Here is a 26571-nt window from a genome sequence, read left to right on the forward strand (position 1 = left end):
AGTATGGTATAAAGCAGGGGTCCCCAACCTTTCTTACCTGTGAGCCACAGTCAAATGTAAAAAGACTTGGGGAGCAACACAAGCACCATAAAAGTTCATGGAGAAGCCAAATAAGGGCTGTGATTGGCTATTAGGGGCCTCTATGCACCCTATCAGCTTACAGGGGCTTTATTTGGTAGGAAATCTTGTTTTTATTCAACCAAAACTTGCCCCCAAGTCAGGATTTCAAAAATAACTCCCTGGTTTGGGGGCACTGAGAGCAACATTGGGGGTAACATGTTGCTCACCAACCCCTTGGGTGTTGCTCTCAGTGCCCCCAAACCAGGGAGTTATTTTTGAAATCCTGACTTGGGGGCAAGTTTTGGTTGAATAAAAACAAGATTTCCTACCAAATAAAGCCCCTGTAAGCTGATAGGGTGCATAGAGGCTGCCTAATAGCCAATCACAGCCCTTATTTGGCTTCTCCATGAACGTTTATGGTGCTTGTGTTGCTCCCCAAGTCTTTTTACATTTGACTGTGACTCACAAGTATTGGTTGAATGGGCCATCCGCAAACTGTTCCACAATGTAGGAAGCATGGGATTCTCACGAATGTCATTATATAATGAAGCTGTAAGGTTTGCTCTCAGCAGAACCATGGGCCCAAACTATTATTTCTACTCAGCCAAACCATACCATTGGCATTATGCATTCAAGCGGGTAGTACCCAACACCCAAGATTAAACTAACAAATGTCCTGTTTTATACGAGGGTTTTCATTGTATAGTTCTATAGAGAACACCAATGGTGTTTTCTTATTATGTTAGAACTAAATCCATTGTATTCTACACAGCTTATCTGTTATCAGCCATGGTAACGTGTGCCCTGTTGCCTTATTTCAGCTTGAATGGGTGTCCCCTTGGCTACACAGCAACCAGGTCAGAGTAAGGTTATATATATATGAACACAGTGCTGGACTGGCCATTTAGCCATAGTTCCAAGAATATCTAGGATAAATGCCACCCCAAATAACCTTCAGACTTGGCTTGAAGAAATATTAATCATTTTTCCCAAATTGCAACCTAAATGACCATTAGACCCCTATGCACTGCTTTGGGCCCACTAGTAGGGTGGTCCTACCATCTGGGAACCTTGGCATTAAGTTGCTGATCGGGTTAGCCAAAGAAGGTGTATTTGGCTGCCATTGTGTATCTGATGCTCTTCTACCGGCCATAAAGTCCTGGGCAGTGTTGGGCAGTCTAAACATTAAACAGTCTCAAACTGTCAACCCTCTAGCGTCTGAAATACATATTGAGAGAGCATCATATGAACAAGTAACCCCAATAATATTTTCTTTTATATTACTTAACAGTGGAACAGTTGACCCAGGATGTCCAACCAATGACCCACCAGCTGTTGTTAGACTACAATTCCCAGCAGTCTCTGGCTAATTTCAAGGTCTTATAAATTGGGAACCCTAGTCTGTATAACCGCCATCTTTACTATTTTGCATGATACCGGTTAGATTGGTTTTCTGTATTCGATGCTGGGACTGGGTTGTGGGTCCTTGGTTGCTATATGCAGAGTCAATATTGGCTGCTCAGTAGGGTGCTGTTTGTTCATTAGTTGGGCACTGTCCCAGCAGACTACAGCAGTGGGGCTGTGCACGGAATGAGAATGATATCTTGTAGTATTTATTATGCATGCAGTCATCACCGGAACATAAAAGAATAACGTAGTGGTGCTCTAGAATTTCCAGGGAAAATGTTCCACACTCAGCAGACTTTGGCTTTACCCTCGGGGCTAATAATTCTGCGGGTCAGATTTTGGTACTTGTTACGTCTACACTCACATATAGGGGGCAATGATCCACTAACCACCCATAGATAGTGTGACAGAGTTTGTATCAGGTCTACTAACCCATAGCAACCAACACCAGGTCGGTCAGTGACCAAATTGGTAGGGTGGACTTTATGGGCCCCATTGCCTGGTTGTGAGCTGACTGGTTATGATCTTTAGGTGTAATTTGGACTTTTACATGCAACAACAATGACCCTCCCATGTATCAGTAGCCCCGGTGTGGCCAGCATTAAATTAGAAGTCTGTGCCCAGCTATGCCTTTACTGGCCATCACATGTATTCTCACGAATCCATGGGCAAAACATAATTAATACCCCCGGCCCCTCGAGCAAATAGCAAATACATTCAAAGGGGTTGTTCACCTTTACATTTACTTTTAGTATGATGTAGAAAGTGATATTCTGAGACAATTTGCAGTTGGTCTTCATTTTTTATTGTGTGGTTTCTGAATGATTCAACTTTTTGTTCAGCAGTTCTTGAATCTGGAATTTTAGCAGCTATCTGGTTGCTAGGGTCCAAATTACCATAGTAACCAAGCCATGGTGTGAGTGAGACATGAATAGCCTGAATAGAAAGGTTGTGTAGCCTCACAGAGCAATAGTTTTTTTGCTTCTGGGGTCAGTGACCCCTCCATTTAAAAGTTGGAAGTTGGAAGAAGAAAGCAAATAATTCAAAAACTATCAAAAATAAAGACCAATTGAAGTTAATTTGAAGGTAAACCACCCCTTGAAGAACAAAAGGAGGCAAAGGGCAGCCGGAGAAAGCAAAGCAGAATGCCCGGCGCAGGCCACCAAGGGTTACAGGGCAGCGACGTTCATGTTATATTTTCTGCTGAATGATTTCAAGTCTATTTTCGGCGCCCTTACCCTCCCCGGTGCTGCTGATATTGTTGGCATGTCTGGTTTATTTTTAAGGGATTTTTTTTTTCTTAGCAAGGCTTCAACACCCCTAAGGCAGAGATGACTGCATGGAGACCGGACCCGAACGCTCCTGTTTTGATACGGAGATCCAAACCTTGTTCTAAATGTAGTCTAACATATTAAAGGGAAACTTCTGAACCAAAATTCGTCAATGAGCCCCTCACAACACAGAAACCCCTAATATACCTATCACTGTAATCTGTTCCTTCAAAAAGTAGGAATAAATACCAGTTTTATATGATAAAATCCAGCTGCAAAACAGTTCTTCTCTTTCTGCATCATTCGAAATCCTGGCAGGGGAGTAGGGACTAAAACACTGATGTTACTAATAGTAGCAACTTCTCCACAGCTCACAGACAGCATGCAGGAACTACATAACCCACAATGCATTGCACTGTGAATTTCCTTTCCTCGTGTGCAGCAGGGAATTGTGGGATTGGGAGGATGCAGGCTGAAGGCAGGACCATAAAGTCCTGGGCTGTGTTGGGCAGTGGTGCCCTGTATTACCCACTGTCTACGAGGGGGGGGGTGGATTCCCGCTGTGTATGTTGTACTTCCCAGCAATGTAAAAATGACCTTTAAGTGCTGAGCAGTAAGAGACGCAGTGGCTGGTCCAAATTACCATAGTAACCAAGCCATGGTGTGAGTGAGACATGAATAGCCTGAATAGAAAGGTTGTGTAGCCTCACAGAGCAATAGTTTTTTTGCTTCTGGGGTCAGTGACCCCTCCATTTAAAAGTTGGAAGTTGGAAGAAGAAAGCAAATAATTCAAAAACTATCAAAAATAAAGACCAATTGAAGTTAATTTGAAGGTAAACCACCCCTTGAAGAACAAAAGGAGGCAAAGGGCAGCCGGAGAAAGCAAAGCAGAATGCCCGGCGCAGGCCACCAAGGGTTACAGGGCAGCGACGTTCATGTTATATTTTCTGCTGAATGATTTCAAGTCTATTTTCGGCGCCCTTACCCTCCCCGGTGCTGCTGATATTGTTGGCATGTCTGGTTTATTTTTAAGGGATTTTTTTTTTCTTAGCAAGGCTTCAACACCCCTAAGGCAGAGATGACTGCATGGAGACCGGACCCGAACGCTCCTGTTTTGATACGGAGATCCAAACCTTGTTCTAAATGTAGTCTAACATATTAAAGGGAAACTTCTGAACCAAAATTCGTCAATGAGCCCCTCACAACACAGAAACCCCTAATATACCTATCACTGTAATCTGTTCCTTCAAAAAGTAGGAATAAATACCAGTTTTATATGATAAAATCCAGCTGCAAAACAGTTCTTCTCTTTCTGCATCATTCGAAATCCTGGCAGGGGAGTAGGGACTAAAACACTGATGTTACTAATAGTAGCAACTTCTCCACAGCTCACAGACAGCATGCAGGAACTACATAACCCACAATGCATTGCACTGTGAATTTCCTTTCCTCGTGTGCAGCAGGGAATTGTGGGATTGGGAGGATGCAGGCTGAAGGCAGGACCATAAAGTCCTGGGCTGTGTTGGGCAGTGGTGCCCTGTATTACCCACTGTCTACGAGGGGGGGGGTGGATTCCCGCTGTGTATGTTGTACTTCCCAGCAATGTAAAAATGACCTTTAAGTGCTGAGCAGTAAGAGACGCAGTGGCTGGTACAGGAGTGCGGAGAGAGTGTGTACAGGGGATCAGTTGTGTTTGTGTAACATTGTGCGGCTCTGGCCGACGAGCTACAGCTCAAGTCTCCCATGAAAAGGAAAACAATTCCACTTCAGCCTCTATTTACATTCACTTGAGCTGCAGAAAATAAAGCAAAAGCTCGGACGTCTAGGTGTGTAACGTAACAAAACAGTCTGATAAATAAGGTCGGGTTGTATACGGACTGGACAAATATAAATAAGAAATATTCTATTGAACATGTGATTAAAGGTCATTAAGCTTGTGTGCTGTTGTATTTATACACAGCCCTGCACCCCAGCTTGGGTGCACCCAATGGCTTTAGGGGTGTGGGCTCAGTTCAGATTTATATAAATCCAAAAGTACTGGGATTGGACCAAATTGGATCAAATTCCACACCCAACCCTGGATTTGAGGGAAGATTCCCAAATATAACATCATAATTTCATTTCCTCTGAATGCAGGGAAGCTGCAAAAATAAGAGGATTATATAAGAAGAACTCTTTGAAGAACAGATTGCCCTGTTTGCCCACCCATGTGCTGGCCCCAAGGCCAATGAATGGATCCTAATATGGGCCTATGAATACTCATTGGGCGAGGACAGAATCAAAATGTGATCAGTCAGCAGATTTTATTGGTCGGTAACACAGGGTACAATTTGCCCTGGTCAGAATATCTTATTGGGAGTTTAACACCTGCTGAGCACACTGAGTACAGGTATGGGACCTATTATCCAGAATGCTCGGGACCTGGGGTTTTCCGGATAAGGGGCCTTTCCCTAATTCGGATCTCCTACCTTAAGTTTGCTAAAAAAAAATATTTAAACCGTAATTAAACCCACTAGGATTGTTTTGGCTCCAATAAGGATTAATTATTTCTTAGTTGGGATCAAGTACAGGTACTGTTTTATTATTACAGAGAAAAGGGAATCATTTAACCATTAAATAAACCCAATAGGGCTGTTCTGCCCCAATAAGGGGTAATTATATCTTAGTTGGGATCAAGTACAGGTACTGTTTTATTATTACAGAGAAAAGGGAATCATTTAACCATTAAATAAACCCAATAGGGCTGTTCTGCCCCCAATAAGGGGTAATTATATCTTAGTTGGGATCAAGTACAGGTACTGTTTTATTATTACAGAGAAAAGGGAATCATTTGACCATTAAATAAACCCAATAGGGCTGTTCTGCCCCAATAAGGGGTAATTATATCTTAGTTGGGATCAAGTACAGGTACTGTTTTATTATTACAGAGAAAAGGGAATCATTTAACCATTAAATAAACCCAATAGGGCTGTTCTGCCCCCAATAAGGGGTAATTATATCTTAGTTGGGATCAAGTACAGGTACTGTTTTATTATTACAGAGAAAAGGGAATCATTTAACCATGAAATAAACCCAATAGGGCTGTTCTGCCCCCAATAAGGGGTAATTATATCTTAGTTGGGATCAAGTACAGGTACTGTTTTATTATTACAGAGAAAAGGGAATCATTTAACCATTAAATAAACCCAATAGGATACCTGCACAAACAAATGTATATATTGTGTTTATATGTGTTTTTATGAATGCACCTAAGTGCATTTTTGTCAGTTTCAAAGGTGATCAGTCATAGAGGCGCCCTCTGGAGGTACGGGAGCAGCACTGCTATAGCCCCCTGTGTGCTTCTGGAGTTACCCCATCTGCCCCTTCTCAGCTTTGCAGAGCTGCGTCTGACAGATGCCCCATACCCCTAAATGCCCGGTGACAGCTGGATACACCCTCAGGGCTTTTATTTGCCCAACCCTCACCTTGTTCAGTAATGACCAAAACCCAGATGAGGTGCCAACTTTAATCTTCCAAAATCTTCCACTGCTGCTGTATAGAATCTGTCTTTGTTGTGTAAACAAGTCCGCGTCCTTTTGCTACAGGATCTGCCCTCGAGCAAACATTGCACCCATTCGGATGCCTTTATAAATCGCTTCAGGGATGTACAGCTTCAACTATGGCTGAACTACCGCTCCCACCGTCCATTGTGCCCCCTGAGGGTTGTGCCAGCTACGGTGAGCAAACAGTTGCAGATTCCTGTGGCGGATCAATGGCAATCGAGTTGTAACTGATCCAAGGGGGATGCCATCTGTCACAGGCTCTGTGTTTGATAACAGGATTTCTTTGCCAGGCTTTTTGTTTCCATGTAAATAAATGATCTAACTCCATCGGGAGAAATGGGTTCCGTGCGTAGGGAATGTGCTGAGCTCTTGTCCTCCGGGTACAGATAATAGACTGGTTGCTACTCCTTTCTCCCTGTTTAAAGGAGAAGTAAAGGTAAAAACACTGGTGGGGGCTAAATTGTTGGGAACCCCCTAGTGAGTCAATCGATAGCCTTGTATATGGTTGTCACCTTTACGGTTTTGACCCGGATAGCCTGGATTTCGGAAGGGCTGTCTGCCTGCACAGTTTTCACAATTTGGAAAACCGGACAGGACTCCCAAAAATTGACAAGACGATTGACAAAAATCCAAACGATTCAGCACGCACTCCTCGAGTTCCAAACCAGGGAGTTATTTTTGAATTCCTGACTTGGGGGCAAGTTTTGGGGGAATAAAAACAAGATTTCCTACCAAATAAAGCCCCTGTAAGCTGATAGGGTGCATAGAGGCTGCCTAATAGCCAATCACAGCCCTTATTTGGCTCCTCCATGAACTTTTATGGTGCTTGTGTTGCTCCCCAAGTCTTTTTACATTTGACTGTGGCTCACGAGTAAGAGAGGTTGGGGACCCCTGCGTTAGGGGGGCAAGCATAGACTGCCAGTGTGGAGCAAGTAGCAGCCGCATAGATCCAAGCAGTGGGGGTTTGGTGTTTAGATGGAGGGAGGGCTTGGGGGAGGTCGTCGTGCTTAACTGTCCGCAGGACTTGGGTTGGAAGAGCGGGTTGGGGTGTTCAGACAGGGAGCCGAGCCAATAGTATTGGCTTTGGTGCCCGGCCCTGTTCCTGGACTGCAAAACTAGTGATAGTTCCCTTTCATCCCGACCTTCACAGACGATAATGAGAATGGCAACCTGGTCCATTTCACTAATACTTATAATGGATCATGAAATTAAAAATAACTGATGATCCGCTGCCAAGAGAGAGAACTGACTGCACCTTAATAGAAAGGGGAAATTCTCCATTAAATGGAGAAAATGAATAAATGCGTTTGGAGTGCGTGGACCCTACAATAAACGCCCTTTGTGTCAGAAATGGCAGAATTGTTCGACCTCCAGTTTTTCACTTACGCTGCCCTATGCTGTTTATTGGTTAATGGCAAGGCCGTTTTGCTCATTTATCTACATCTTCGTGAATTTGATGCTACTAAAGGAAAACTATACCCTCAAACAAAGTAGGTAACATATATAAATAAACCATTATCATGAAAATATACTGTTTTAGTAGTAGGTGCCATTGGGTAATCCTAAATAGGAAACTGCCATTTTAAGTACTAAGGGCCGCCCCCTGGGATCATAGGAGTCACAGTGCACACAAACAAGCCAAGGCACACATACATGCTAGGCACCATCAGCCAATGAATGGACAGAGTTCTGCCTTTTGCTCCCACACTACTTCCTGTTACAGTTAGAGCTGCATCACTTCCTGTCAGCTGATCTCTGAGGGAGCACACAGCCCATCACTAAATGGCGGCTCAAGGGAAAGGATGTAAAAGGGCAATATTTACTGATATATATATTCCAGTTTGGGGAAATTCTTTAATAGGCCACTTAATATGATAGTTTATATCTTCTAGTTAAGTATTCATTCTTTGGGTATAGTTTCCCTTTAATGCAGGCACAATCATACATGAACCTTCAATAGCTGTATTGTTCTGACAGATTTGCCAAAGCATTTAAAGTGCCATATTCACAAAAACTTTTATTACATCCTTCCCAGTGCAAATTTCGGGACATTTATTACATTCCCCCCCCCCCACCCCCGGGATGTTTTTTCTGATTCTGTTCCAAGCCTCTCACAATGCACATTTGTTATAATGAACTCTATGAATCAATACCAACCTATCCGACCTCGCCGCACACTTGGCATCGGGCAGTTGGCCGGGCAGATTTGCAGAAGCACTATCATTGTCAGACTTTTTTTTTTTTTCCTTTCCCTTTCAGTTGGGTAAACAAAATCCCGAGCCACCTGTTCGCATTAGCTCATTCCTTCCCAGGAACCATTAAACAAAGTTGTCGTTTTTGTATTGTTTGCTCGGAGCTGATGTCATGCCAGCTGATGTCATTGTGTGCTTTTGTGCTGTCGCTGTAGTAACTGGCAGGTGGAAAGCCCGGCGCTGATGTCATGGTAAGCAAGAGATGTAAGTAATGTAAGCGAATGTAAAGCCGTCGGGTCAGGGAGCCCTGGGCACGTACTGTATTGGAAAGTTTGTGCCTCTTGGTTAATATTACAAGTTTGTATCGTAAAATCCCTAATGTTTCTAACAGCATTTCTCAGGCCTTTACTATGAAAAATATAGAAACATAGAAATATAGACGCCTGCCCCCCCCCCCTCATGACCACGGGGTTAAACATTTAAACATGATATAAACCCAATAGGATTGTTCTGACCTAATAAGGGGTAATTATATCTTAGTTGGGATCAAGTACAGGTACTGTTTTATTATTACAGAGAAAAGGGAATCATTTAACCATGAAATAAACCCAATAGGGCTGTTCTGCCCCCAATAAGGGGTAATTATATCTTAGTTGGGATCAAGTACAGGTACTGTTTTATTATTACAGAGAAAAGGGAATCATTTAACCATGAAATAAACCCAATAGGGCTGCTCTGCCCCCAATAAGGGGTAATTATATCTTAGTTGGGATCAAGTACAGGTACTGTTTTATTATTACAGAGAAAAGGGAATCATTTAACCATTAAATAAACCCAATAGGATTGTTCTGCCCCCAATAAGGGGTAATTATATCTTAGTTGGGATCAAGTACAGGTACTGTTTTATTATTACAGAGAAAAGGGAATCATTTAACCATTAAATAAACCCAATAGGATTGTTCTGCCCCCAATAAGGGGTAATTATATCTTAGTTGGGATCAAGTACAGGTACTGTTTTATTATTACAGAGAAAAGGGAATCATTTAACCATTAAATAAACCCAATAGGGCTGTTCTGCCCCCAATAAGGGGTAATTATATCTTAGTTGGGATCAAGTACAGGTACTGTTTTATTATTACAGAGAAAAGGGAATCATTTAACCATGAAATAAACCCAATAGGGCTGTTCTGCCCCCAATAAGGGGTAATTATATCTTAGTTGGGATCAAGTACAGGTACTGTTTTATTATTACAGAGAAAAGGGAATCATTTAACCATTAAATAAACCCAATAGGGCTGTTCTGCCCCCAATAAGGGGTAATTATATCTTAGTTGGGATCAAGTACAGGTACTGTTTTATTATTACAGAGAAAAGGGAATCATTTAACCATTAAATAAACCCAATAGGGCTGTTCTGCCCCCAATAAGGGGTAATTATATCTTAGTTGGGATCAAGTACAGGTACTGTTTTATTATTACAGAGAAAAGGGAATACATGTTACATATATGTGTCCCTACACCATATAAGTAGGTGGCTGCTTAGAGCTATTCTTTTCTCTCACCATATGGCTTATACTTGCTCCTTGTTTATTTCTCTTATTTATTACACCCAGTAATAAATCATTTTTATTAGTTACATCTGACTGCTCTTCCTCATAGTTTGCAACCAACGCCCTCATCTTAGACATTCAGGAAAGTTCACCCTTTAATCTCTGGGCGTTCCCGTGTTTGGCCCGTACTGGAAATCCCAAATGCCGGTGTCTTTTTAGCATAAAACAAACCATAATCGCTTCCCTTTCACCTTTTGAGCGGAGACACTTTATACCCTACAGGCTTTGTCTGTCAGCGCATTTAAAAACAGCATCTGTAGGGATCAAGTCATCTCTTAATAATGAAAGATTTGCTTGTAATTGACTCGGGGTAAGCCTACAGATCTGTCAGTACGAGCTGTAATGATATTCGCCACGAGGAGCCAATTGCATTTCTTTCCCTGGGCTGCTTTATGGCGCATTATATACAGATTTACGAAGGAATTGTAGGGCTTGGTTATTAACCTACGTGCCGAATTGTACAAGTGCAGATACCAGTAGCAACTACTAAAGAAGCAAATATCTGATTGGTTGCTATGGGTAACTGCACTGGTACATTGTTAATAAATGAGGCCTACAGTCTTTAGTATCATTTACCCAAACATAGGCTTACTTACAGAAAGAGGGACATTCCTGGGGGGGATACAAAGAATTATAGTCCATATAGTTGAAGGATTGGTTCACTTGTATGTATGCCACAAGGATACGCAGCGCTGCCAAAAAAGGCCCAATCCTGGCCAAATACTGAACTGAATCCTGGATTCGTGCATCCCTAGTTATTAGCCTTCCTCTTCTGACTCCTTCCAGCTTTCAAATTGGGGTCACCGACCCCGGCAGCCAAAAAAACTAAAATTTTATTGGTATTGTTACTTTGTATTACTTATCTTTCTATTCGGACTGACTCCTATTTAGGGTTGCCACCTCTGCCAGTATTTTTTTCTGGGCAGGGGGTGGGCAGTGAAGTCACAGGGGCGGGGAAGAGGCGGGTCTTGACATCTCAGGGGCGGGGAAGAGGCAGGACCATAACATCACTGGACGGGGCTATGGTGATTGCCCGATTGCCACAATGTCAGTGAGTCCTGCCCGGTTTTCCTAATTTCAGAAATCAGGCAGGACCCAGACAGCCCTTTCGAAAAACTGGGCTGTCCGGGTCAAAACCGGATAGGTAGCACCCCTACTACTGTTCGTATTCTAGTTTCTCATTTAAGCCACTGCTTGGTTGCTAGGGTAATTTAGACCCTGGAAACCATATAACTGCTAAAATTCCTTACTGGAAAGTTGCTGAATAAAAATCTAAATAGTTCAAAAACCACAAGTAATGAAAAATGAAGACCAATTGCAAGTTGTTTCAGAATAGCACTCTCTACAACATACTAGAAGTTAGTAGCTGGGCGACTGCAAATTGCAAACCGAATGTGTGTGCGTCAGTATTGCAGCCTTCTTTTTCCTTAGACGCGCGCCACGTAGCGGCAAATGACACTTTTGTTTGCCTGGCCGCCTCAAACATTTAGCGGAACTGACAGTTACGCTGTTAAAAAGAACAAAAACCATTTCTGTGGCCGTTGGAACAAAAATAAGGGAAAATCTGTGTTTGATTCGGGAAGCTTTCTCCGTCCCCACTACTCCCGCCAATTGATCAGATCTCCGTATGGCTCGCCATCTCTGCAGAACTTTTATTAATGGGGGGTCGCTTATCTGATCAGCCTCAGCAGAAACCGCAAGGAGCGAAATTTAGCTGCGGCGCCGAGGCTGCATTGGGCTTTATGTGCCCACGGATAATAACAACAGCAGGGGATTGGGCAGGGTGGGAGAAACTATTGTGTTTAACTATTCCCCCCCCCCCGCTCTAACTGCCCCTACTTCCGGGGTCATTTGTTTTTAAAATGCTTTAGGTGCTTATTATTAATGTGGTAATTAATATTCATTTAGTATTACGCTCATGTGCAAATACAGAAATGCCACCTCCTATTCCAGGGGAACCATAACTGATACCCACTAAAGCAGGGGTGGGCAAACTACGGCCCGCGGGCCACATCCGGCCCGTTTGCCTTTTAAATCCGGCCTGCCGACGCCTGATTGGTTGCGCCCCGTGCGTGCGCGTGACGTCAGAATGCACGGGCGCAACCGTATAAAACTTCAGATTCAGCGGGAACCAAGGGACTGACACAGCCGAAGGAGGCAGGCGGTCGCTGGAGGATGGAGCCAAAGGAAGCTGTAGGTCGCTGTGGGGGGGGGGGGGAGCTGGTGGGAGAATGTTGAGGAGGAGGATGGGAAGGACGCTGGGGGGAACTGCAGGAGGCTGGGTGGGATGCTGGGGGGGAGCTGGAGGATGCTGGGGTGGGGAGCTGCAGGATGCTGGGTGGGAGCTGAGAGGCCCTGTGATTTCTAATGGCGGCCCTGGGCGTAGCGCTGGTCCGGCCCGGCCCGTCTGTAAGTCAATGTGGCCCCTGAGCCAAAAAGTTTGCCCACCCCTGCACTAAAGGGTCATTAAAGGAAAACTGAAATGGGAAAAAAAAAAAATTCCAAAACCATCAGTTAATAGAGCTTCTCCAGCAGAATCCTGCATTGTATTCTGTTTTTCCCATGGGGCTAGCCATATTCTTCATTTCCCAGGGTGCCACAGCCATGTGACCTGTGTTCTGATAAACTTCAGTCTCACTTTACTGCTGCGCTGCAAGTTGGAGTGATACCCCTCCCCCCAGCAGCCGATCAGCAGAACAATGAGAAGGGAGCAAGATAGCAGCTCCCAGTAGGTATCAGAATAGCACTCAATAGTAAGAAATCCAAGTCCGGCTTGGGACTCCTCCAGTTACATGGGAGTAGGAGAAACAATAGGTTAGCTGAAAGCAGTTCTAATGTGTAGCGCTGGCTCCTTCTGAAAGCTCAGACTCAGGCACACTTTACTGCTGCGCTGCAAGTTGGAGTGATATCCCCCCCCTCCCCCCCAGCAGCCGATCAGCAGAACAATGGGAAGGGAGCAAGATAGCAGCTCCCAGTAGGTATCAGAATAGCACTCAATGGTAAGAAATCCAAGTCCGGCTTGGGACTCCTCCAGTTACATGGGAGTAGGAGAAACAATAAGTTAGCTGAAAGCAGTTCTAATGTGTAGCCCTGGCTGAAAGCTCAGACTCAGGCACACTTTACTGCTGCGCTGCAAGTTGGAGTGATATCCCCCCCCTCACCCCCAGCAGCCGATCAGCAGAACAATGGGAAGGGAGCAAGCTAGCAGCTCCCAGTAGGTATCAGAATAGCACTCAATAGTAAGAAATCCAAGTCCGGCTTGGTTCCAGTTACATGGGAGTAGGAGAAACAATAGGTTAGCTGAAAGCAGTTCTAATGTGTAGCGCTGGCTCCTTCTGAAAGCTTAGACTCAGTCACACTTTACTGCTGCGCTGCAAGTTGGAGTGATATCCCCCCCCTCCCCCCCAGCAGCCGATCAGCAGAACAATGGGAAGGGAGCAAGATAGCAGCTCCCAGTAGGTATCAGAATAGCACTCAATGGTAAGAAATCCAAGTCCGGCTTGGGACTCCTCCAGTTACATGGGAGTAGGAGAAACAATAAGTTAGCTGAAAGCAGTTCTAATGTGTAGCGCTGGCTGAAAGCTCAGACTCAGGCACACTTTACTGCTGCGCTGCAAGTTGGAGTGATATCCCCCCTCCCCTCACCCCCAGCAGCTGATCAGCAGAACAATGGGAAGGGAGCAAGATAGCAGCTCCCAGTAGGTATCAGAATCCAAGTCCGGCTTGGGACTCCTCCAGTTACATGGGAGTAGGAGAAACTATAGGTTACCAGAATTCCAGTATAATTGTGGCTGTGAGTGGGTAATGGTGTCTGATGCATCAAAATGCATGCATTTGCGCTTAGGTTTCTATGTGAATCGGATGCAGGAGGCTACACCTATCTACTCAGCCAACTGTAGGAACCCTGGCGCTATTGCCCCCACAGTTGTGGTGTTGTTTCTAAATCACCCCTATAGAGGAGAACTGACTTATGCTTCAGTGTTTCAAGTGTCTGAGAACCAGGGAGCAAGAAGGGACAATGAATGTATGTATATATATATATATATATATATATATATAGACAGGGAAATGAAAACCCAACAAACAGACAATGAGTTGTTGTGGTTGGTGACAGGTCCGGCTATAAATGTATTGTATTATAATAATAATAATGAGAAGTACTGTTTGTTCCTTGGCTGCCCTATGAATGCTCTACATCCGTTGGTGAGTTGCACCATTTGTACTGCATTTTTAATGAGACAATGTACTTTTCCTTTTGTTATTTTATGGCAGATTTACTTTATGCCTAACTCAATATTTACTAAGATGAAGCACCATCAATTCTCAGTATTTCCATAGAACCAGAGAGTTGCAAAAGCCACCAATGAGATACCTTGTAGGAGGTCTGGGTGCTATCCCTGCTTAAGTACAGCCTAGACCATGGCATCTAAATCTCCACTATCAACAAAAGAAAAATAGAGACTCTAATGTGGAGACGGCATTATTCTCATCCTATTAGTAGTTTTACCAAATCGTAGGTGGACTAGACTGAACCGTTGGGACACAATTGTTACAATATGGACAGTGCAAGCGGGGAATAACTGAATGGGATATTTGTTTGGCACCCCCAGAGACTTTAATTGCTTACCCAATGTCCAGAGCTGATTCCAGCTGCCAGCTGCCATCTTTTTTTTCTTCCCAGGCGTACCTTGCACTAGGTCAGACTGGGCACATGGAGCTTGAGACTCAAGCTGGCCATACACGTTAAGATCCGCTCGCTTGGGGAGGTCGCCAAACGAGTGGATCTTCTCCCGATATCCCCACCTACGGGTGGGCGATATCGGGAAAATGTAGGCTAGCAATGAGTGCAGATGGTTCGGGGACTGCATCAACGAGCTGATGTGGTCCCCGATCTGACTAAATCTTTTAACCTGCCCAATTGATATCTGGCCAATTTCAGGCCAGATATCGGTTGGGCAGGCCCCTCGTTTCTGCCCCTACATGGGCCGATAAGCTGCCGAATCGGTCTAAGGGACCCATATCGGCAGCTATAATCGGCCCATGTATAGGGACCTTAAGCCTGGTTTGGTGCACGCTATGGCTGGGAAGAAAAGAGAAGATTGTGTTGCCAAATTGGCACCCCCTCAGTGACTTTTCTTGTCCTTTAACAGTGGCAGTTTTTAAATTAATGATCGACAGTTTCATGATTAGTGAGTTCAATGGGATCTTATTCCTGAACTGCTCTACCCGGAGGGATGGTTATATGGAGAAAGTATTGCAGTCTCCACATTAGATTTCCTTTCTTGCTTTTTATTGATGTGATGGATCTTTGGGACTGTCCAACCCACAGTCTTTTCTTGTAGGGTCCCTAACTCGGCTGTGATGATGTTTTTCAGGTGGGCTCAGCAGTTTCAAGCAGAACCACGAAAGCCTCTGTGACAATTCCCTCCAACTTCAAGATTGTTCCGATGGGGGAGGAGCGTCCGCCGTGTCAATCACTCTACCTCAGTCCATCCCTACCACCCCCGACATCGAGAACGCAGAGTTGACCCCCATCTTGCCCTTCCTTTACCTCGGAAACGAGCACGATGCCCAGGACTTGGAAACAATGCAAACACGGAACATAAGTTATATTGTCAACGTCACCACCCACCTCCCGCTCTACCACTATGAGAAAGGGGTCTTCAACTACAAGCGTCTTCCCGCCACCGACAGCAACAAGCAGAATCTCAGGCAGTACTTCGAAGAGGCATTTGAGTTTATCGGTAGGTGGCGCTTTTGGTTTTCTGTATACAAGCATCTCCTGAGTTACAAACATAGGTGCCAAACTGCGCAAGGGCAGTTGCCAATAGCAACTAATCAGCAAAGGCTTTTGGCAATCTACTAGAGGTTGGAAAATAAAAGCAAAGACCTAATTGGCTGCTACTGGCAATTGCATTTGTGCAGGTTAGCCCCGATGTTCATAAATAAGCCCTATGGCCTGTACACTATCATATATGCATTTTGCAAGGTGAAAGGGTATAACAAGAGACAGAAGAGCCAGGGGCTCAGGGGTATATATGACCCAACAGGAGCCTTGAATGATGAGCTACCTCTATATTCATGCAAAACAGACCAACTGCCCTTTGGGGCCTTCAAATAACATTGCAGATAGGCCAGCTACTTGGAGGCCCTAAGAATCATTGTTATTGCACCCCTAATTGTAACTAAATGTCCCCTTACACGGGCCGATTCTAGCTGCCAATATGGGTCCCTTAGACTGATTCGGCAGCTAATCGGCCCGTGTATGGGCACTACCGACGGGCCTGTCCGACCGATATCTGGCCTGAAATCAACCAGATCTCGATCGGCAGGTTAGAAAATCCAGTCGGATCAGGGACCGCATCGGCTCGTAGATGCAGTCTCCGGACCGACTTTTGCAACGCCCGTCCCTGCCCTGGGGCCAAACGATCGAATTGTCCTGGATTCTCCCAATATCGCCCACCCATATATGGGGACCTTAAGATCAATTCAGCAGCTAATCGGCACGTGTATGGGCACTACCGACTGGCCTGCCTGATCGATATCTGGCCTGAAATTGGGCAGATATCGATCGGGCAGGTTAAAAAATCTAGTCAGATCGGGGACCGCATTGGCTCGTTGATGTGGTCCCCGAACCGACTTTGCCTATACCAGCCGTTATAATTTGCCAAACGACCGAATTCTCCCGATATTCTCCCGCATTCTCCCGATATCGCCCACCCATAGGCCAAACACCTTCAGATCCGCTCGCTTGGCAATGTCGCCAAGCGAGCGGATCTGAAGGTGTATGGGCACCTTAAGAGGTCCCATGACCTCATTATTAACATTATTAATTCTCATGGATATAAGTGGTCATGGTACCCCAATAGGACTTTATATCTCTTATTTAATAAGCAAGTCTTTAGGGTTATATACCAATTACTGATGCTGACTGTATATTATTGAGAAATCTTAATAACATCTACAAAACACAAATGCACCAGGCATATACATTAAATTATTTTTCCTGCTCTCTTATCCTTCCTTGTGACATTGTCGTTGATCAGTAGATGGTTCTGGTTATCAAAAATGTCTCTCTTCAACCCAAATGCATGGTACAGTAGGAGCTGTAGCCTTTCTACAACTGAAAAGACTTCAAACCATACACTAGGGCAGGCCTGGACTGGCAATCTGTGGGTTCTGGCACAGACCTGAAGGGCTACTGTAAGATTCCATAAACAGTCACTATTTATTGGGCTGGTGGTGGGCTATTTGGGCCTCTGCATACTTGCAATGCCAGGGTCTATTTTAAATCCCAGTTCAGGTCTGTTCTAAAGGCCCCCATACACGGGCCGATTCTAGCTGCTGATATGGGTCCCTTAGACCGATTCGGCAGTTTATCTGCCCGTGTAGGGGCACTACCGACGGGACTGAAATCGGCCAGATCTCGATCGGGCAGGTTAAAAAATCTAGTCGGATCGGGGACTGCCTAGGCTCGTCGATGCGGTCTCCGGATAGACTTTTCCTATACCCGTCGTTATAATTCGATTGTTTGGCCCTGAATTAGCCTGGATTCTCGCGATATCCCCCACCCGTGGGGGATATCAGGACAAGATCCGCTTGCTTGGCGACATCGCCAAGTGATCGGATCTGAAGGTGTATGGGCACCTTAAGATTGTTTACAGATAAACTGGAGGAAGAAGAATATGTAGCTGTGGATATGATAATGGTTTTGATAATGAAACATTGCTATGCATCCTGCCCCCTAGGTCATGTCTCACAAGAGGTGGATCCATTTCCAAGTATCATGCAGTAATCGTTACTCAAGTGTTTTACTGTATTTGCCTATTCTACAATGGTTGAAGTAATGCTGCATAATATATAGTAAGAGCGATCACTGTCTTCCTTACACAGCCTGATTATGTTACTATGCACTGAGATCCGTGGTTGAAACATATAAACAAAATTGTGATTGCATTTGTGCACCAAAATGTTATATTCTATATTTTCTTTGAACAAGTTCTTCAATTAAACCAGTCCAACTGACCCACCCCAAACCCACCGATGGGCAATTATACCGAAATCCGTAGATTGTTGTAGGCTAAACTAACGACCTTCATACAATCTTGCTTTTGCATTTTGAATTCATCGCTGAATACTTTCCATAAATAAATGGAAATATCATATTACAGATGGAAACAGCTGGGCCTGGGCTATGGACATCTATAAAACATAATCTAAGAATTTCTTTGCAGCTGCTCATAGTTGACTAAGTCAGCAAGTGTGACCAGCCCAGCTGTGCGATGCTCTAGGCACCTGGGATTCCGAATTCCCGCTCCCTTAAACGTAGGATATTTAGGCTGAAATTTGAGTATTGCCCCTCGAGAACGCAGGTTAATCCAAAAAAGTAAAACAATATATGTTGGGCGGTGGGGCAAGGCTATGGGTCAAACAGTGCAGGTTGCCTTCCTCCTCCTTTTCTCCATCAAAAAACCCAAACTTGGAGTCATTGCTGGAATTGAAACCACCAACATGGAGATCTTTCCACCAACGATGGGTTGTTGTTGTGTGTGAGATTTGTTGATTAGAGAGACTCCCAACATAAACCCTTGCACTTTGTATTTTTCAGACGAAGCCCACCAGTGTGGAAAAGCTCTTCTCATCCATTGCCAAGCAGGCGTCTCCCGTTCGGCCACCATCGTGATCGCGTACCTGATGAAGCACACGCGGATGACAATGACGGACGCCTACAAGTTTGTTAAGGGAAAGCGACCAATCATTTCTCCGAACCTAAACTTCATGGGGCAGTTACTGGAATTTGAGGAAGACCTAAACAATGGAATTACACCTCGGATCCTTACGCCAAAGCTGGTCGGGGTGGAGACTGTGGTCTAGCTGAACAAATATCTATATATATATATAGGGTAAATATGCAGTCTATCTTTCAAAGTTTTTTTTTTTTTTTAATGAAGAGCAGTTTATACAAAAGCGTTTTAATATGTTATGGGGAAAGAAGGTGGATGAAGAAGAACCGGTTCTAGAAACAGATGCTTGAGGTACATCGAGAAGAACTTCACTTTCTTGGATTGCTTTCTTCTCTCGGAAGGGAACGTCGAGGCCCTTGAGGTTTAACGAAGGAAATCATTGTATGGAAAGCAAAGCCAATGTCCTATGAAGAAGTCTGTGCAGGTTCATAGACTGTGGGAAGCGTCCAACTACCATCCGACAACTCCACCAAGTACCAGTGCAATGGAAAGGAGACCATTCGCGGCTGACCTTACCGGAAATATATTCACATAATAGAAAACAATATGGAAACTCTGTATCTTGGGTGTGCTCTGATATACTTTTTTTTTGGTTGGGTGGGTGGGGGGGGGGGATTGATAAGAAATTCATCAGCAAGGAAATTGACCATTACTTGCCCTCAGCGGCTTATTGTGCAATAATTTTATTTCTGAGTGTGAGATTTGTTAGCGCAGTTTGGATGGATACGTGGGAAATAATGCGGAAGGATAGAAGGTACAAACAAAAGCAATTCTTTCTTTGTTTTGGAACTGGTAACGGTGCCATAAACCTTGTTAAATATGTATATCAGAATGTAAAAAAAAAAAAAAAGTTTTATTTTAACTATTTTTTGCACAAAACTATAGGTGTGTTCCGGTTATCTGTGTAAATTGTCTTTTTGACTATAAAACTGGTAAAAAAAAAAAAAAAAAAGTTATTTTGATAATGTCTGTGCTGTGTTTATTTGTTTGCTTAGAGCAGCGCTTCTCAACCTGTGGGTCGGGGCCCCTTTGGGGGTCGAACAACCCTTTCACAGGGGGTCACCTAAGACCATCGGAAAACACATATTTCCGATGGTTTATGGTTGGGGGTCACCACAACATGAGGAACTGTATTAAAGGGTCACGACATTAGGAACCACTGGCTTAGAGGTTGTTTAGGGTTATCCACGAAATGGGACAAGGTGTTCTTGGGTCTGTAGGGGTGTCACCGGGGTGGTAAAATACAGCCAGGGCCGGTATTACAAAGTCCTCTGCCCCTGTCCCATCTCCGTGCCACCCTTGGCTTGCCTCCGATCTGACCCCAGCCCGCTTCCTATCCCAGCTCCCTTTCTAGCCCGCCCTCAAACTATTTCCCCTCTAATGCGGCCTACTGACTTTATGCCCTGCCCACATTAAAGGAAAAGTAACACAAATTATTTAAGTAAAAAAATCTATTCTACCCTGCCCCAATAATTGCCCTATCCTGCAAACCATTTATTAGTTTGAATGCTTTATTAGAAAATACCTGCTAAAACTCGGCTTCCGGTCATTTGAAATAGGGTGATACGGCGATGCAGCAGAAGCAGAATCCACTATGTGACGATCAACTTCTCCTCCTAGCCTTCCTTCTGTATAGGAAGGAGTCGGGCTAGGATCGATCAATCTATCGTCGCATAGTGGATCCTGCCCTGCATCGCCCTATTTCAAATGACCGGAAGCCGAGTTTTAGCAGGTATTTTCTAAAAAAGCATTCAAACTAATAAATAGTGTGCAGGATAGGGCAATTATTGGGGCAGGGTAGAATAGATTTTAGTGTTACTTTTCCTTTAACATCATTACTCTCTCTGCCCCTGACATCATGGATCCGCCCCCTGCCCTGGCCAGTAAGAAGTAGCCAGAAAAGTGTCAACCCTAGTTTGGTGGCCCAGATAAACCAATGGAATTTCTTATTCTGAATTCTGAAAAGTGTTGTGCTGTTATGTATTTTCCCAAGTGCAATTTCAAGTACAATCGCCATGTTTTTTCCCCAAAATTCTGGCAGCATTGCGGTCGCAAAGGGCCAATTGCATGTGTGCTTCACTGCAAATCAGGCACAGCTGCGGCAAATATTTTTGAAGTCTTTCTGGCAGAATTTCTGGTGTTTGATGTGTGCCCTATTGTTCTAGCCCAACTGAACTGTGGGGATTGACACAGGGAACCCTAGAGCTTCCACCTGGTATGGAGATGACAACAGCTCCTGGGTTCCATTGCATCAATGGGTGCAGCAATGGGTGCAGCAATGAGCGCAGCAATGGGCGCAGAAATGCTTAGCAGGGAACTGAAGGCAGGAAGACGTTGCGTGGTGCTGAATAAAGGGAGGTGCAAGGAGCACCTTTTGACGCAAGCCCTTGTGGATATACACGAGCCCTTATATCTAGTAATACAAATATAAAACCAGAAGGAGATGTATATCCAATTACTAATGAATTCTCCTAAATCTAAAGCCAAGGCAGGGACCAGGTCCAGGCCAAACATCCCATTGGTGGGCCCCCCTCACTGCCACCCCAAGATTTGTGATAGTGCTACCTTCATGCAGGTAAACTTGACTATAATAAGGCAGGGAATAAAGAAATGGGCTGTGCTAACTGAGCCAGCAGCCATGGGATTGGATAAACCATAATGACAAAATGCTGACACCATAAGAAAACTCTTGCCACTAAAGATATTAATATTATTTTAAGTTTTACTGGAGATGTAACAGGTAGGTGTGTACCTATAAATACAGGCTGTAGGAGGCGGAAGCTAGGCAGAGAAGGTCACAGGCTGGGAGGGACATCCCTGAGTCTGAGCTTTCAGAAGGAGCCGGCGCTACACATTAGAACTTCTTTCAGCTAACCTATTGTTTCTCCTACTCCCATGTAACTGGAGGAGTCCCAAGCCGGACTTGGATTTCTTACCATTGAGTGCTATTCTGATACCTACTGGGAGCTGCTATCTTGCTCCCTTCCCATTGTTCTGCTGATCGGCTGCTGGGGGGGAGGGGGGGTGGATATCACTCCAACTTGCAGCGCAGCAGTAAAGTGTGCCTGAGTCTGAGCTTTCAGAAGGACCCAGCGCTACACATTAGAACTGCTTTCAGCTAACCTATTGTTTCTCCTACTCCTGTGTAACTGGAGGAGTCCCAAGCCGGACTTGGATTTCTTACTATTGAGTGCTATTCTGATACCTACTGGGAGCTGCTATCTTGCTCCCTTCCCATTGTTCTGCTGATCGGCTGCTGGGGGGGGGGGGGGGGGGATATCACTCCAACTTGCAGCGCAGCAGTAAAGTGAGACTGAAGTTTATCAGAGCACAGGTCACATGGCTGTGGCACCCTGGGAAATGAAGAATATGGCTAGCCCCATGGGAAAAACAGATTACAATGCAGGATTCTGCTGGGGAAGCTCTATTAACTGATGGGTTTTGAAAAAAAACATTTTCCCATTGCAAACCTTTTCCATTCTCTAGGTATGTACCCCAGATAGGAAAGGAGATGGTTTTATCATTTTCCATGGCTGCCCTGAGTTCTCTATCTTTATTATACTCCTTTGTACCTAAACCTGCAGGGTCACTGTGGGTGGAAAGGGGAAAGTCTTATTGAAGCACAAGTTTTAGTCCCTCCTTTTTTTTGAAACCCAAACCCCAGGAGGTAGAGCACCTATTCAGGACTAGCTCTGTTTTTGGATCTATGTTGAAGGTATATATTCCCCTTGAGGCTAGAGGGACATATGTCAACAATGTCACACGGCCTAATATCTTTGTATGGAGAGGCAGTTTAATGGCGGGTGTAGCTATATACAGGCACTAACTATAAATGTACAGGGAAATATCTATACAATGTCAGCTATTTATATTGTTACTCCCCCTGGGAAAGTTCTGGTTTCTACTCTACACTGGATCTTTATGCCCGAACACTGTCGGTCTCTATAAGAATATACTGCATAAACAGCTCCTATGTAAAACTCTGCTTCATCTAAATAAACCATTTTCATATAAATATACTTATTTAGTAGTATGTGCCATTGGGTAATCCTAAATAGGAAACTGCCATTTTATGTACTAAGGGCCGCCCCCTGGGGTCATAGGAGTCACAGTGCACACAAACAAGCCAAGGCACACATACATGCTAGGCCCCATCAGCCAATGAATGGGCAGAGTTCTGCCTTTTGCTCCCACACTACTTCCTGTTACAGTAAGAGCTGCATCACTTCCTGTCAGCTGATCTCTGAGGGAGCACCCAGCCCATCACTAAATGGCGGCTCAAGGGAAAGGATGTAAAAGGGCAATATTTACTGATATATATATTCCAGTTTGGGGAGATTCTTTAATAGGTCACTTAACATAATATAAACTGTCTGTTGGTTACGTATTCATTCTGGGGGTATAGTTTCCCTTTAACCTTCAACGTCCAGAACTTATCTTTTCATACCTGTTAAATCAGTCCTTCTGTCCCTCTGATCAGTTTTCTGAAGGGATGGGAGGGGCCTATTTTAAACCTGACACACTGAAAACTTCCTATATGCTGACATCATCATGGCCGGGCTTTGCCTTTACTTTTTGGGATCAAGTACAAGGGAATCATTTAACCATGAAATAAACCCAATAGGGCTGTTCTGCCCCAATAAGGGGTAATTATATCTTAGTTGGGATCAAGTACAGGTACTGTTTTATTATTACAGAGAAAAGGGAATCATTTAACCATGAAATAAACCCAATAGGGCTGTTCTGCCCCAATAAGGGGTAATTATATCTTAGTTGGGATCAAGTACAGGTACTGTTTTATTATTACAGAGAAAAGGGAATCATTTAACCATTAAATAAACCCAATAGGGCTGTTCTGCCCCCAATAAGGGGTAATTATATGATTAATACGTCGTCTAAGGGCTCTGGCACACGGGGGAGATTAGTCGCCCGCGATTTAACTCCCTGTTCGCGGGCGACTAATCTCCCCGAGTTGCCTACCCCTGCCATCCCACCGGCGAACATGTAAGTCGCCGGCGGGATGGCAGGGGTAGGCAACTCGGGGAGATTAGTCGCCCGCGAACAGGGAGTTAAATCGCGGGCGACTAATCTCCCCCGTGTGCCAGAGCCCTAAGGGAGATGGCCTTCTGGTAATTCGGAGCTTTCTGGATCACAGGTTTCTGGATAATGAATCGTATACCTGTATATAGTGGCTAAGCTTCCCTAAACTTTCCTTATTCTCTGCCTATGTAGATAAGACTAATTGCTTAGCACAAGCAAAAGATACAGAATTCAGGGCCCCTTTATATTCCTTTTTTTCTAACTTAATTTGCAAATAATTTTGTTCACAATCTCTAAACTCCTCCCATAATAAAAATAATAAATTGAGAACCCAAACAGACTCGCGCCTCTTTCTTTAGTCTTTATAAAAGCAAAGTTGGAGCTGATGAATGTGAGTGCCGGCAAAGTATTAATCACCTTAATGGGAAGTCACGGTGACACCCATTGCAGAAAGAATTTGTCTTGCCAAACGGTAATACATGAGCCCATCTGCTGCTCGGGCAAACTCGGAAAGTAAATATATAAACAATCCTCTCCTTTAGCTTTACCCAACCATTTTCTATTTTATTTGCCAACCCCACCACCAACGCTGAATTTCTAATAATGGCACCCAGCGGTCCTCATTCCCCACCCCCTTTACACCCCCCCCCCCCCAGGCCTTTGTGGTCTCACCACAAATCCATTTGCGGCAAATTTCCAAAATGGGCACAAAAATTCATCGAGTCTAAAAAAAAGCAGCGCCGTCAAAAAAAGTTGCTGTCGCATCAAATTGAGTGCGGGGGGGTGGTCTTGTCAAACTAGGTGCGGTTGTGTAAAAATGGGCGCGGTCGAGTCAATTTGGGTGCAGTCGCGTCAAAATAGGCGCTGACACATCAAAAGTCATGTTCCGCCAATTTCTGCAAAACGAAATGGGACAGATTCGCTCATCACTAAGGGGCACATTTACTAAGACACGAATCTGAACCGAATTGGAAAAATTCCGATTTGAAAACGAATATTTTGCGACTTTTTCGTATTTTTTGCGAATTTTCCGGCGTCTTTACGACTTTTCGGAAATTGTCGCAACTTTTTCGTTACCAATACGATTTGCGCGAAAAAACACGAGTTTTTCGTAGCCATTCCGAAAGTTGCGCAAAATCTGGCGATTTTTTTGTAGCGTTAAAACTTGCTCGAAAAGTTGCGCCTTTTTCGTAGCGTTAAAACTTAAAAGGTGCGACGTTTCGCACAAGTTTTAACGCTACGAAAAAATCGAAACTTTTTGCGCAAGTTTTAACGCTACGAAAAATCGCCAGATTTTGCACAACTTTCGGAATGGCTACGAAAAACTCGTGTTTTTTCGCACTAATCGTATTAGTAACGAAAAAGTCGCGACATTTTTCCGAAAAAATCGCAAAATTACGATCATTACGAAAAAAACGCAATCGGACGCATTCGGCCCATTCGTGGGTTAGTAAATGTGCCCCTAATTCTAACGGGTAATGTAATAAAGGGAGCAAAGTTTGATTTGCACAAGGTCTAGTAACCAATAGCAACAAATCAGATATTTGCTTTCCACCATATGACCACTAATTAGTAGCTGCTGATTGGTTCCTATAGGTTACTAAACGTAGTGGAAACATTGTGACTTAAATGTAAAGCCTACATTTGCCTACAACGTATATCAGTTGGGCACGTCTCCCCCACCCAAATGGCATCATTTGTACTGCATATATCCCCACGTTGCCAGCGCCATTATATTTTCCTGAAGCAAATAGCAGCTTTCACCCGGCGGCCATTTTCCCTCTGAAATCATCAGTGACATTTACATCTGCAAACAGCACATGTGCGCTGTAACGTTCATGCAATGAAGAATGCAGGCTTACACAGGCAGAATTCACCAAAAAGAAATCCTGCTTGGATTGAGCATTTTGGGAAAAGAAAATGACAGACTGAATATAAAATACACCTTGGGGCACATTTACTATTCCTCGAATCTGAATTCCGAATGGGAAAAAATCAGATTGGAAACGAAAATCTTGCTGTCGCGGGTTTTTCGTATTTTGCACGACTTTTTCGTCGCCGTCATGACTTTATCGTATTTTGCGCGATTTTTTTCGACGCCGTCGCGATTTTTTCGCATTGAGCAATTGTAAACGGCGGAAAAACCAATCCGAATTTTTCGCGCCGGCGATGAAAAAGACGCGGAAAATATACGATAAAGTCGTAATGGCGACGAAAAAGTTGCGCAAAATACGAAAAAATTGCGACGGCGACGAAAAAGTCGCAAAAATACCGATCATTACGAAAAAAACGCATTCAGGCGCTTTCGGACGTTCGTGGATTATTAAATGTGCCCACGTGACCTCTCCCTAAATGTATCAATAAATAGAAGTATCTATAGAAAGCAGGACCCCACGCAGTGGCATTTGCACATAAATAACATTTCTTCGTAGGTAGTGATGAGCAATTCTTTTTGGCAGGCAGGGATTTGTAGCGAAATTCCGCCGGCATATTTTTCTGTGAAATGAGCACAAAATTTTGCTACGAACGATTTGCGGCAGTGTCAAAAAAGTTCAATTTCCCCAACGAGAAGTTTTGTCACATTTTCCTTTTAGTAAATTGCAGATGTTGTGGCGAATTTACATTTTTGACAAAACTCCTCCCAGTTCCAACTGTTGCCCCTTTATGCCCCCCCTCTCTCTTTCTCTCCTTTGTTCTTTCTTTCAT

At 44.2% G+C, this 26571-nt stretch overlaps 1 protein-coding gene across 2 annotated transcripts in view; it reads left to right on the forward strand.

The window, feature by feature from the left end:
- The window catches only part of dusp10 (dual specificity phosphatase 10), a 32823-nt gene extending 13795 nt beyond the window's left edge, over positions 1-19028 (forward strand). For both annotated transcript variants that reach the window (XM_031902516.1, XM_031902517.1), the window contains exons 3-4: positions 15457-15825; positions 18690-19028. In XM_031902516.1, the coding sequence (XP_031758376.1) occupies positions 15457-15825; positions 18690-18955 (635 nt within the window). In that variant the 3' untranslated portion in view covers positions 18956-19028. The remainder of the gene's footprint in view (positions 1-15456; positions 15826-18689) is intronic.
- The last annotated feature ends 7543 nt before the right edge of the window (positions 19029-26571 follow it).

This window comes from Xenopus tropicalis, chromosome 5 (genome assembly GCF_000004195.4).
Source record: "Xenopus tropicalis strain Nigerian chromosome 5, UCB_Xtro_10.0, whole genome shotgun sequence".
NCBI classification, from domain to species: domain Eukaryota; kingdom Metazoa; phylum Chordata; class Amphibia; order Anura; family Pipidae; genus Xenopus; species Xenopus tropicalis.